At 46.0% G+C, this 13,960-nt stretch overlaps 2 protein-coding genes across 11 annotated transcripts in view; one reads left to right on the top strand and one right to left on the bottom strand.

Moving 5' to 3' along the window:
* rasal2 (RAS protein activator like 2) overlaps positions 1–13,960 on the top strand; it is a 112,693-nt gene that overhangs the window by 91,483 nt on the left and 7,250 nt on the right. For 8 of the 10 annotated variants that reach the window (XR_013933870.1, XM_080439574.1, XM_080439573.1 and 5 more), the window contains 10 exons: positions 2,211–2,355; positions 3,409–3,648; positions 4,485–4,686; positions 6,354–6,559; positions 6,760–6,913; positions 8,740–9,038; positions 9,598–10,234; positions 10,359–10,484; positions 10,859–11,061; positions 12,146–12,233. Coding sequence is in view for 9 of the 10 variants with exons in the window: in XM_080439574.1 (XP_080295700.1) it covers positions 2,211–2,355; positions 3,409–3,648; positions 4,485–4,686; positions 6,354–6,559; positions 6,760–6,913; positions 8,740–9,038; positions 9,598–10,234; positions 10,359–10,484; positions 10,859–11,061; positions 12,146–12,233 (2,300 nt within the window). In the remaining variant the exon portion in view is untranslated. The remainder of the gene's footprint in view (positions 1–2,210; positions 2,356–3,408; positions 3,649–4,484; positions 4,687–6,353; positions 6,560–6,759; positions 6,914–8,739; positions 9,039–9,597; positions 10,235–10,358; positions 10,485–10,858; positions 11,062–12,145; positions 12,234–13,960) is intronic. The other 2 variants (XM_080439572.1, XM_080439571.1) reach the window with 1 other exon arrangement.
* lamc1 (laminin, gamma 1) overlaps positions 4,351–13,960 on the bottom strand; it is a 327,165-nt gene continuing 317,555 nt past the window's right edge. Inside the window, exon 29 of the transcript XR_013933869.1 lies at positions 4,351–4,362. The gene's annotated coding sequence lies outside the window, so the exon portion shown is untranslated. The remainder of the gene's footprint in view (positions 4,363–13,960) is intronic.

The following is a 13,960-nucleotide window of genomic DNA, read 5'->3' as shown; positions in this document are numbered from 1 at the left end:
ATAATTCATCCATCCATCTTCAACCGCTTATCCGGAGCCGGGTCGTGGGGGCAACAGATCCCGAGGCGTTCCCAGGCCAGTGTGGAGATGTAATCCCCCCATCTGGTCCTTGGTCTGCCCCGGGGTCTCCTTCCAGTGGGACGTGCAATTAATTAATTCATAATTAATTAATATATAATCTTCATAATAACATTTTTTAAAGTGATATACTGTAGTTATAGCAGTGACTGAGACAACAGACTGAAAAACAATGATGTATAACTGAATGTGCATGAGCGCGCATGAGTGTCTCCGTGTCTGCGTGCCCAGTCTGCCCACCTCAAGTCACTTTTTGACCAATGCGGCCCAGACCCCAAAATGAGTTTGACAAGCCTGTTTTAAAGTGACCATACATGGGCATAGCGGTTCAGATCTGTGGATACCTCACTCCTACCTCGCATCACCACTGATATGCCCATACTGTATATGGAGGTATCTGTATCTGTCAGTCCATGTCCCTTTTATGCCCATATATGGAGCTGAGTGATCTGTTTGCGCCTGATGCCATGACGACACATTGAGGTTGGACAACACACTCCAGGAAATCCTTATATGGTTATGGCTGAGTCATGGTAACATGAGCGTGATGTCCGTCCGTCCGTCCGTCTGTCCACCTGCCCGCTGGCTGTTTGGATTAAGACGATTTTAATATAAGATTTGTAACCAATGAAAAGTATTAACAAGAGCTTGTGACTTAAGCAATATTACACGAGAGGGTGTGCTTTACCGTCATTATTGGCACGCCTGTGATGCGGTCAGGAACGAGGCGCAGCCGAGTTCCGCGTCCGCATCACAGAAGTGACAATAATGTAAGGTAAAGCACACCCTCGAGTGTAATATTGCGATTATACAACAGTTACCAACAAAACACATCTAAATGTATTCATATTGTGGAGCAATTCATAATAAAAATGTTTCGCTATTATCCGTTTCCCTGTAAAGAGAAGAGTTTTTCACTGAGACATTAAATAGTCCCTGTAGCAGCGCTTTGAGTTTGAGGCACCGTCTCATCAACACAGCCGAGCTATCAAGTGCGCAGTGGAATGAAATTCCAGTGGGCTATATGCTCCGTCGTACGACCGTGTCACGCGGCCAAAATAACTGATCTACAAGCTGACAACGCGTCGCAATGGCGACGTGTTGTGAACTTGTAGATCGGCTATTTTCGCCGTGCGATACCTTCGTATGATAAGTATAACATACACTGGACTGTTAACGAAATGGGAGTAATTTTACTTTAACACAGGAGGATATTTATAACCTTCTAACCATTGATCAACCGTAAGTCCACCAAATAAGTCAAAATTAACAACATAGTCCATTTTGCAAAGCTGTTTGTTCTCCGGTGGCGGTGGTGGGTCAGGCTATGCAGGCTACTGTCTGTTTGTTTTCCTACCGTGGGACAGCGTGACTTCACAGCACAGCTGTGCGCTATATGGTCTAATCAGGTGCGGACTGCAGTGCGGAGTGATTTATTAATGTGATTAGGCCCGTGCTATGATGCTGGTTTGAAGCACGGCTAGAAAGCTATTTCAGCCAATCAGATTGCTTGGTCGGAACTACCTGTTGTATAATAAATAATAACTACATTTGTTCCATTGGAACACAGCTTCTGTGTTTTCCCCCCATTTCCTGAAGAGTAACTGTTTTGGAATCATTTGGAATCAAAATCATTGTTTCAAAATAATAGTTTTATTTCCTACAGGAGAGTTCATTAACCACTTAAACCCCAGCATCCGTATTGTGGGGAAAGCTTTTGCAGAAAATAGCCGATCGACAAGCACATAACGCGTCGCGTTGCTAAGCTGTCGATCTGCTATTTTCAGCGAAAGCTTTCCCCACAATAAAATAAAATGGAAAAGACACTAGCATAGAGCCCTGAGGGACTCTGGTCAATCATCATATTTAAAGGGATACTTCACTCTCGGGCCGGGGACACATTTAAAAAAAATATTAAAAATAAATGAAAAAAGTTATGGAAAATTCATGGCCCCCTCACGCATTAGAGTGTCCTACTAATGCGTGAGGGGGCCATGAATTTTCCATAACTTTTTTCATTTATTTTTAATAATTTTTTTAAATGTGTCCCCGTCGGGAGAGTGAAGTATCCCTTTAATAGGATAAGAACATGGTCTGGTGTAACGGCGTGTCTCTCTTGTCTCCCTCTACAGGGGAGTTCATCAAGGCTCTGTACGAGTCAGATGAGAACTGCGAGGTGGATCCAGGTAAATGTTCCAGCAGTGACCTGTCTGAGCACCAGAGCAACCTGAAGATGTGCTGCGAACTGGCCTTCTGCAAGGTCATCAACTCCTACTGGTAGGACTGTAGGACCACACCTTAATAACATCATAACTACGCTTGAACCCATTCAGACCGGGAACGCATCTGTGTCATCTTAAGATTTCTTTGGGCTATTCAAAAATAGCAGATCTACAAGCTCATAGCGCGGCACTCGGTGCCGCGCTATGAGCTATGATCTACCTATGAGCAGATCTACCTATGAGCATGTAGATCTGCTATTTTTGAAAGATCATGAAAATGTGTGCACATCTTTGAATATATAATTTTTTAAAGCGAGCATGTCAAACTCAAATCTTTGCTTCTTGGGGGTCCCTGGAACAACATATTTTGAGATGGGAGTCCACGGTCAAATATTTTTTTTGTGTGGTCCTTGAGATGAAAAAGTTTGAGAACCACTGATATTACAGCAACGTAAGTATTTTTCAAGAAACTGTTAGGATTTAGAATAGAAGATTTTTTTTGGATCTCCAGAAGTAAAGATTTGAGTTAAAAATATTATGTTATGTTTAAAATATATGTGTGTGTGTGTGTGTGTGTGTGTGTGTGTGTGTGTGTGTGTGTGTGTGTGTGTGTGTGTGTGTGTGTGTGTGTGTGTGTGTGTGTGTGTGTGTGTGTGTGTGTGTGTGTGTGTGTGTGTGTGTGTGTGTGTGTGTGTAAAAAAACATGTTTAATTCACGATGTCATGAAGAAATACTTCACTACCCACCATCCGATGTGAAAAGCGCTATATACATATCTTTTATATTTTATAATAATAATGTATTTATTTATATATTTAGGTATTTGTTTAATTATTGTTTTGTTATGAATGTACTGATACTGTTAATTAATATACCTGTTCTGTTATTGAAGCTCATCTGTGTGAGGAGACTGACCTCTACTGGTCATTTAAAAGAACTACACTCGTTTCTCATAACCTCTCCTCTCCTCTCCTCTCCTCTCCTCTCCTCTCCTCTCCTCTCCTCTCCTCTCCTCTCCTCTCCTCTCCTCTCCTCTCCTCTCCTCTCCTCTCCTCTCCTCTCCTCTCCTCTCCTCTCCCCTCCCCTCCCCTCCCCTCCTCTTCCTCAGTGTGTTTCCCAGGGAGTTAAAGGAGGTGTTTTCGTCATGGAGACAGCAGTGTGTAACTCGTGGTCACCAGGCTGACATCTCTAAGCGTCTCATCAGTGCGTCTCTCTTCCTGAGGTTCCTGTGTCCGGCCATCATGTCTCCCTCGCTGTTCGGTCTCATGCAGGAGTACCCCGACGACCGGACCTCCAGAACTCTCACCCTCATCGCCAAGGTCATCCAGAACCTTGCCAACTTCGCCAAGTAGGTGGCAGGGTTATTATAGTCAACTAAAACAAAATAACCAGTGTTGTAGTGCTGAATTTATAGCCGGGACATACGCTATTTTAATGACGTCACATGCACGAATATGCGTGCGGGAAGAAGGCGAATGTGCACAGAAACACTCCAACCAGCATTATGAAATGGGCCTATTCATTTGTTGTTTGATGTCAGATGAATTATAGTTAGGTTTACGGGTGCATAAGTAGTTTGTTAGAAACTGACTATTTTTTGTTTGGTTTCCATTTTGTTTTAGGCTTTGTAACGTTTGTTTGTCGTTATCTGCTGTCTTTTGTTTTCTTTAAGTACCAACAACAAAGCCACATGCTGGGCTACTACAGTGGAAGCACTGTATGCAAATCACATTCACAGCCACGCCGCTTGAGTTGGTGTAGCGGGCACGCACATGCACGCCAGTGCATCTGTGGGCGCGTGCGTGTTGTTAAGAAAAAGGTGGTATTACGCCATAGCAGCGTGAATTCAGACCACTACACTGGGCCCACTGGGCCCACTCTCTCCTTTTTTTTGGATCACACAGATCCCAGTCCTATGTTTTAGTTTTGAACTACCCATTTTGAATATTTGACCCAGAATACAGCTTGGATTGGATTTCCTGATCTGATGGGATATCAGAGTGATCCCAAAATGGCCGTCCATCAAAAATCTTCAAAAATAACAGATAAGCTTGGAGATCTGCTATTTCCACTATATATATTAAAAAAGTGAATTAATCACAATCGAGGCAAAAGTTTGAAATAATCGTGATATAGATATATTTCCCAGCCCTAATCAAAAGCATGAATTTTGTCCCTGGTCAGGTTCGGTAACAAGGAGGAGTACATGGCGTTCATGAACGACTTCCTGGAACACGAGTGGGCGGGGATGATGCGTTTCCTGACAGAGATCTCCAACCCCGAGACAATGGCCAACACGCCCGGGTTCGAGGGCTACATCGACCTAGGACGAGAACTGTCTGTCCTACACAACCTGCTGTGGGAGGTCGTCTCCCAGCTAGACAAGGTATGTGTGTGTGTGTGTGTGTGTGTGTGTGTGTGTGTGTTGTTTACACACCAACACTGTTTAACGTCCATGCTAACCCCGCAAAGGCTGTTCCTCACAGCATGACCCCACCCACCCCAGCTAACCCCCCAACAAAATGAACACCCCAACTGTCTCTGTCCAGCATGTGCACATGCACGCCCACAACGGATGCCGAAAAAAACGACGTCAAACTTTATTCGGCTTCAGAAGAGCTTTGCTGAACCGGCGAGGACAATATCAGTCACCAGAAGCAGGGACGTGTGTTTTCAATGAGTCTAACATTCATTAGAAGGACAATATCAGTCACCAGAAGCAGAAGCATGTGTTTTCAATGAGTCTAACATTCATTAGAAGGACAATGTCACTCACCAGAAGCAGAAGTGTGTGTTTTCAATGAGTCTAACATGGGTAAAATGTAGTTTGAAGTTCAATGGGTTGATATAGATGGGGTGATTCAATATCAAACATTGAATCAAGCAACTTCAAAACTAGGGATTTTAGGGTGTGGATGTTAAAATGACCCCATGAGTGTTTTAAAATGAAATACCCCTCTAACTGTCTTACTGTTAAGTGTGTCTAAATCTGTCATTCTGATTTGAATAAACAGTCAATTTAAACCTCTTCAAGACCCACACTAACTGATCTGGAGTCAGATCCTACTGTCTGTCTCTCCTACGCTGTCTCCCTCTCGGCTGTCCTACTGTCTGTCTCTCCTACACTGTCTGTCTCTCAGCTGTCCTACTGTCTGGCTCTCCTACTCTGTCTCCCTCTTGGCTGTCCTACTATCTGTCTCTCCTACTCTGTCTCCCTCTTGGCTGTCCTACTATCTGTCTCTCCTACGCTGTCTCCCTCTCAGCTGTCCTACTGTCTGTATCTCATCTTTCTTACTGTCTCTCTCTCCTACGCTGTCTCCCTCTCATCTTTCCTACCGCCTGTCTCTCCTCATCTTTCTTACTGTCTGTCTCTCCTACTCCGTCTCCCTCTCAGCTTTCCTACCGCCTGTCTCTCCTCATCTTTCTTACTGTCAGTCTCTCAAATAGACATTGTGAGGTCCATTTTCCTGGTGCTCACAAGATAGATTGTTGTTTTATCATTACAAATGATTTTCAGACTCAGGTTTACAATTAGAAAAACATTCAGGTTAGAGTTAGACATTTAGAGGTTAGAGTTATACCTGATTTATATTTATTTGTGTGTGTGTGCATGTGTGTGTGCGTGCAGCGTGTGTGAGTGGGGTGTCCTCACTGTATGTTGCATGGCGTCCCCCTTGTGTTTGATTCTGGAATGGCAGTCAGCAGCATGTTGGTTTATTTTCATTCTTTTAACTCAAACTTTCTGTTTTTTGTTTTTGTTTTCTTCTTCCCTCCACACACACCTCTGGCCCCTCCTCTTCCTGTCTGTTGCCATGGTTATGCTGTCCTGCACCCCGCCCCCTTTCATCATCACTGCATGCATTCTTCATTTACACACACACACACACACACACTCACTCACTCACTCACACACACACACACACACACACACACACACACACACACACACACACACACACACACACACACACACACACACACACACACACACACACACACACACACACACACACACACACACACACACACACACACACACACACACACACTCAGGGTGAAAATTCCTTCCTCCAGGCGACAGTGGCCAAACTGGGGCCGTTGCCACGGATTCTGGGTGACATCACTCGCTGTCTGGCCAACCCCGCCCCCGCCACGCCCATTCAGCCAATCGCGCGGCTCCAGGAACACAGCTCCGCCCACAACATCAGCGGAAGCGTCTCGTCTGGACTTCACAGGATCTTTGAAGAACCCACAGACAGGTAGACAGACAGACTGACTGACAGACATGTAGACAGACAGATACAGTATATGAATAATCAGAACCATCTTTATTGTCACATCACAGGTTTACAGGTGTAATAAAGTGGGTGAAAATCTTTTTCATACAAACTGACATTTTTAGTTTTCAGGAAAGTGAAATTGAATATATGTGTGACCTGTCTCATCATGTCTCACACAGTGACAGGGTCAGTGTGAAGTCTCCAGTCCAGAGGATGGGTACCAGAGCCCCTCTGCTGGGCCAGACCTCCGCCCACAGCATGAGCCTGTCCGACCAGGAGGACAAAGATGGCGTCCTGCCCAACGGACGCAGCGTGTCCATGGTGGACCTGCAGGTAAAGGCACAGCTGTCTGTAGGGCTCATGATCTCATGATTCCGATTCTTGGGGTCACGATTCGATTCAAAATCGATTGTCATTAAAAAAATGTATCCCAATCAGTTTCTAAATTATTTCAGGCATATTGTTTTCATCTGGACTTTTAACAACCTAGTGTATTCTAGTTATTTCCAGCAGCTCAAACTAAAAATGATATAATACCAGAGAGGGTTGAGTCAAAAAATCTTGGCTTTGATGGAGTCTTAGATTAGGTGTAGTTCTAATCTATTTGATGCAGAAACACAACATACCGGTAATTGCTTTGATGCAAGTAACATTAAAAGTGTCAACGAGCGTCAGCTGGACAGTGACACACACACCTCAGCTGTGCTGAACTGAAAGTGAGTTTGTTTTTAAAAAAAGCCCTTGAATATGACTGAAGACATGATAATGTTTACTATGATTATGGTAAGCTTGCATTTCATATCACAAACACCATAGTAAAAACTCCTGTAATTTTTACCTTTTTTTCAGTACTAGGGCATTAACAACACATTCCACACCAGAGTTTAATCTCATAATGTACTCACCAGTGCCAGCGTTTTATTGTTGTTGTTGTTGTTGTTTTTTTCACGTCGCCACAGACAAAGTTAAATCCGTTAAAATAGCGCATTCAACTCTTTGTAAACACACAAGCGATCCGTGTGAGTCGACCAGCGAAGACCGCATCGAAATCCGATCCGCCATCTTGTAGTTACAACGGTTTATGTTAAACAGCGATCAGCGACGAGAAAAACTACAACCGAGAAAATGGCGTTTTAGTGTCAGCTTTAGAATGGAAGCGGATGGGATCCGGAAATTCCGGATCCCGGATCATTCCGGTTCCGGTGGTGCTACAATGAAATGTGGCGTATCGAACGAGGCCTACAATGCAATGTGAACCTGTGAGTGAAAAAAAAAAAAAAGACCAGTTAGCGTATATCTACTTGGCCTGACCTCGACTAAGTCGACTAGTCGACTGGTTAGTCGCGGGGGGTCCGAGTCGACTAAGTGTCTCTTAGTCGACTCTTTTTTTTTTCTTCTTTTTTTAAGGGCCAAAAATGTTTTAAATTGTTTTTTGGCCAAGTCTACGCCTGCAACCACACGTAACTTCCACTTTATTCTTCTTATTCCTCGTCTTTGTATTGGTATTGTTTGTGTTGGAGCGCCTCAGTGCGGCTGCAGAGTTCATGTGCAACCTCTTCCAGAGAGAGATAGAGACACTAGAAACTCTGCTGGAGACAAAACAAACTGTGTAGACTTGGCCCTTTGAAATAAAATGTATTTTGGCCCAAAAAAAAAAAAAAAAGTTTTCTTTTTTTTATTAGTCGACTGCCAGTCGACTATTGGCAATTAGTCGCCAATTATAGTCGACTAAACAAATCCTTAGTCGGGGACAGGCCTAATATCTACGCGACTGGCACGTGGCGGCTTTAAATAGGTTCGCGTAGATCTATGCGATTGGCAGTCAATGTGTTAACCAAAATGTTAAGTCTAATCAGTCCTGAATCCTGAATCAGTAGTAAACGTATTTGATTGTTATTAGATGCGGTAGATCCCTCTTTCTTGGGACTGATGAACATTTGGTTGGTTTGTTGAAATAGTAATGGCATGAACACTTTTTCCAGTGCGTGCTACAGGCTTTATTGATGAGATTCCTATCTCCTCTCCTCTCTTTGTCACCTCTCCTCTCCTTGACTCCTCTCCTCTGTTTGTCTCCTTTCCTCTCTTTGTCTCCTCTCCTCTCTTTGTCTCCTCTCCTCTCCTTGTCTCCTCTCCTCTCCCTGTCTCCTCTCCTCTCCTAGGACACCCACTCTCACAAGGGGTCTCTGGTTCTCCACGAGCCCCCTCCTCCTCGTCTCAGCAGGGGGGGCTCCCAGGCCTCCATCGGGCCCCCGCTCCCCCCCCACTCCAACCACCACCTCCTCAACTACCAGCCCGCCCACCACCACTCCACTAGCTCCACCCACTCCACGCCTTCGCAGCCTTTGCTGCACCCGGCCAAGGCGCCCCCTCCGGTCAGGGAGGTGCTGCCTCAGAGCGCCCCCCAGGTCCGCCGGCCGCTGCCCCCCACCTCCCTGAGCCAACAGCATCACCAACGCAGGTAGGGCTTTTTTTTTTATTGATTGAATACTTTATTAGCATGATTATTAACCCATTAAGATATGATTATTAACCCTTTAACTCATCCACTGCCAGAGTAAATAAATAAAGCCCAGACTGCCAGTGATTTTCTTACCATTTCAAGTAGTCACAGAATATTTATCTCCAGTATGATCGCCCCTGATGGTTGCTTATATATTTTTAAAAATCGATATAATGTATTATATTAAAAAAAATGTAAACACAAATTCAATCAGACATACGGTATTGCATACATGTTATTGGTGGTTAGTGGTGGTTCTCAAAGTGATGTCCAGGGATTCTCTGGGTGACTTGAGGGGGTTCCAACTGGACTCTCAGAGTTATGGTGGTCCTTGAAATTGAAAAGTGTGAGAACCATCAGTATTGTAATTATATACCAGACTGGAAGTCCACATAGCAGCTCTGACAGTGTTATGAAACCGCTGGGGTTCATACCTCAAAATTGTACTTAGTTACTTTACACCACTGTTGAAGACCCCTGTTGTATATAAAGTGTATCGCTCTTCTCATCGCTGCAGCCTCCAGCCGCTGTCCTTCCAGAACCCTGTCTATCACCTCAGCAACCAGCATCCCTCGCTGTTGCCGCGGCGACCGGACCACGACGCGGCCTCCAGCTCGGAGAACCTGAGCACGGAGAGCAGCAACAACAACGACTCGGACGACGGGCGGCCGGGAGGCCGCGTGGCTTCCAACAGCAGCCTGGAGGAGGCGGGCAGTAGGCGGAGCACCGCGCACAGCGAGGACCGCGGCTCCAACGCGCCTGGCCGTAGACCCGCCCCCGTCGTCGCCGCGCCGACCGCCGTGGCCGTGGCGCGGCAGGGCGGGGCGGCCGCCGGCACCGCCCACATCGTCAGGGTGGGAGTGGCCGGAGGCGGAGTGGGAGCAGGGGGCGGGGTCAGGACCCAGAGGTCGCTGCCTCACAGCTCGTCGTTGCGTAGCAACTGCAGCAGCGTCAACACGGAGCCGGCGGCGCACATGCCAACCTCGCACACCCCCACGCCCACGCCCACGCACACGCCAACGCACACGCCCGTGCACACGCCCGTGCAGACACCCGTGCAGACACCCGTGCAGACGCCCACGCACACGCAGCCTGCACCCCGGCCCGCTGTGGACAGTCCTGTACCTGCTAGGAACAAACCTACAACGCAGCAGGTAGGGTACACACTCACACTCACACTCTCTCACTCACACTCTCTCTCTCACACACACACACACACACACACACACTCTCTCTCTCTCTCTCTCTCATGCGTGACCTTTGACCTGTGACCTCCAGGTGCAGTCTCCGGTGGAGTCAGTGAGCATGTCGCCCGTGGAGCGGACGGCAGCCTGGGTGCTTAGCAACGGCCAATACCAGGAGGAGGAGGACACGCCCCCCACTGGACACACCTCCACTGAGAAGGTACCTGATCAGACCTGTCAATCAATCAATTTCATTTCATTTATTATTCCATTTATGGTTTTACATACTTTTTCTTTTAGATATTCCGCAAATTAAGATGAATCAATCAATCAAATGAACAACCCCTTCTACACTACTTATTATCACCATGTCCTCCTCTCCTCTCCTCTCCTCTCCTCTCCTCTCCTCTCCTCTCCTCTCCTCTCCTCTCCTCTCCTCTCCTCTCCTCTCTTCTCTTCTCCTCTCCCCTCCTCTCCCCTCCCCCCTCTCCTCTCCTCTCCTCTCTCCTCTCCTCTCCTCTCCTCTCCTCCTCCCCTCTTCCTTCTCCTCTCTCCTCCTCTCCTCCCTTCTCTTGTCCTCCCCTCTCCTCTCAGTATGAGCAGGAGATCAGTAAGCTGAAGGAGCGTCTGCGCGTGTCGGGGAGGAGGCTGGAGGAGTACGAGCGGCGCCTCCTGGCCCAGGAGCAGCAGATGCACAAGCTCCTGCTGGAGTACAAGTGTCGCCTGGAGGACAGTGAGGAGCGCCTCCGCCGCCAGCAGGAGGAGAAGGACAGCCAGATGAAGAGCGTCATATGCAGGTATCTCTCCACCCACTCCAGTGTTCATTTCAGCGACTAAAACTATGACGAAAACTACCTTTTTTCACTTACGAAAACTAAATAAAAACTAAGCAATGACTAAAATGTTACAAGTGGAGAAGAGATCCAGTAGACCGAAAAGACAAAAGTCATTTTATGTTTGGTTGTGTTCCGCCGTTGTGCTCTGAAATAGCCGATCTACAAGCTCACAGCGCGTTGTGAGCTTGTAGAACGGCTATTTTCAGCATGCAACCAAGTGTAAAGTCTGCCATTAGGAGGACGCCATCAAGGCCTGCCAAAATACATTTTCAAATCAACTGTAGATTTAGTCGACTAAAATCTTATGATATTTGGTCGAATAAACTAGACTAAAACTACAACTTTTCCGATGAATAAAATATAGATTAAAACTAAATGAAATTTTATTCCAAAGGCTATGACTAAACTAAATCAAAATTTGCTTTCAAAATTAACACTGCACCCCTCTAGCATGTCCTGGGTGGGGGAAACCAACACCAACCCATCTGCATTCTGCACGTAGCTGGGGGGCTCGCTAGCTGGGGGCCTCTCCACAAGGGCTAAAACTAACCTCACATCACCACTATTGGTGGAAGATGTCTTCCAATTTTGAACTTAAAGGGATAGTTCACCAAAACAAATCTTTTTTTCTATCGATTAGTCACCCCATGGAGACTTGAATTCATGGATATTCTTTAGATTTTGATGTATTCCTAAGTCAATAATTGTATGACCAGCGGTTCCGGTAGGAGACACAAAGGAGACTCTTTGTGTCTCCTACCGGAACCGCTGACGGTCATCAAATTATTGCCTTAGGAATGCGACAAAAACAAAAAAATATCAACCACTAGCCCTATTTTATACATCGGCTATTCGGCTCACAGTGCCTCGCTTTTGCAGTTTTTTTTGTAACACGCCTTTTACTTCTAATGGACTATTTTGGTATTACTACCAAAAGTAGTGATAGAAGTAAAAAAGTGGATTTCTTTTTCCACCACTGCCAAACAAATCTCTCTAATTGTGTGTGTGTGTGTGTGTGTGTGTGCGTGTGCGTGTGCGTGTGCAGGTTGATGGCAGTAGAGGAGGAGTTGAGGAGAGATCATGCAGAGATGCAGGCTGTCATAGACGCCAAACAGAAGATCATTGATGCCCAGGTAAACATTACATCATAATATTATAGATATAACATTACATCATAATGTTCTAGATGGATGTATGAAAAAGAGTAGAATCCGCTCACTACATACATGACAATGTTTCCCAGCCTGGACTCTTTTGACTATTCTTTGCATATTCTATCAGCTTTTTACAGATGGATGATAATCACATCCTTCATGCTCTCTCTTCATCTTGTTGGCCACAATTTACAGGCATTTAGCAGACACTCTTATCCAGAGTGACTTACAATAAGCAAGGTAAACACGCAACATCAAATGCAGAGAGAGTGTAGTGCCTCAGGAAACTAGGATCACATATATGTCATAGAAATGGTTGCTGGTTAGATGTTCTTAACAAGCATTTTTAAAATGAGTCCAAAAACCTGCAACCACTTTTTCCAACTTTGAAAAAAAACAAAAACAAGCCAAAGTGGCGGCAAAATAATAAGCAGCCTTGGCAACACTGTCTGTGGGTCACTGGAGACTGATTTATACTTCGTGGTACTATGGTGTCGCTCAAAAAACTAGCAGATCTGCGAGTTCACATGGTGTCAAGAGTCACGACACAACGCATTGTGAGCTTGCAGATCTGCTAGTTTTTGTTCGAGCGAGGCCACTGTACAGGCATAATGCTGTTGACAGACTGTTCCATGTGACTTCCAGGTCAATAAAGCGACTGAGGTCGTCCAATCAGGTAAATGTAAATGTAGCTCCCGCCCCCAGCCTAGCCCCGCCCACTCACCGTCCTCACCCCCGCCCCCCCACTCCCCCCACCTGGTTGGTTTTATAGATACTGGCCGGCCTTGTTTGATGAGTACAACCACATGTGAACACACACACACACACACACACACACACACACACACACACACACACACACACACACACACACACACACACACACACACACACACACACACACACACACACACACACACACACACACACACACACACACACACACACAAACACACAAACACACAAACAAACTACTCATGCACGCATGCACACACACACACACACTGATTACTGTACAGATCAGTCCACTCCTGACGTGTTTGTGTGTGCGTTTGCGTGTGTGTCATTGCGTTTGCACTCCCAGCTGATCACATTTCTGTTGGAGCCCGGCTATTGGTTGACTGGCTTCTTTTTGACTCCCCCCTCCCCTCCATCCCCACCGTCCAATCATTCTGCTGGAGATGTGTCACATGACCACGTGCATGCCTTTCACACCAGCCCATTTCGCAGACCCCCCCTCCATGGCTACACTGCCCTCCCTTTATCTGAGTGGAAGAGACGTATGACTGGCTAGCTCAGTCTCTTTACATTATGTAGCTAGCCAGTTAGCTAACTCCGTGTCAAGGACCCCCAAGTTGATGTGTTTGTCTGCGAACCCCCATGTGAAAATGTTTTGTGCTGCCAGGGACCACCCAGAAGAGAAGATTTGTGTTAAAGAATTTAAAATTATTTTAACGCTATATTAACTACTTTTGCTGGGGACCCCCTGGAACACCCCCAGTCCCCGGACCCCACTTTGAGAACCAAATGACTTAGGGGGACCATATTTTCAGCGTCCCAAACCGGGACCCTTAAATCATTGTGCACGTAAATGCACACATGTATACGCAGATTACACACCATACAGGCAACAACTGATTGGCACGCATCAGCGTTGAATTGAGACACACAATGAATGCATTCATGTTTTGTGATTGGTTAGAGCA

This window comes from Gymnoscopelus braueri (genome assembly GCF_963280865.1).
Source record: "Gymnoscopelus braueri genome assembly, chromosome: 10".
Lineage (NCBI taxonomy): Eukaryota > Metazoa > Chordata > Actinopteri > Myctophiformes > Myctophidae > Gymnoscopelus > Gymnoscopelus braueri.
This window is presented reverse-complemented; position numbering and strand designations above follow the sequence as displayed.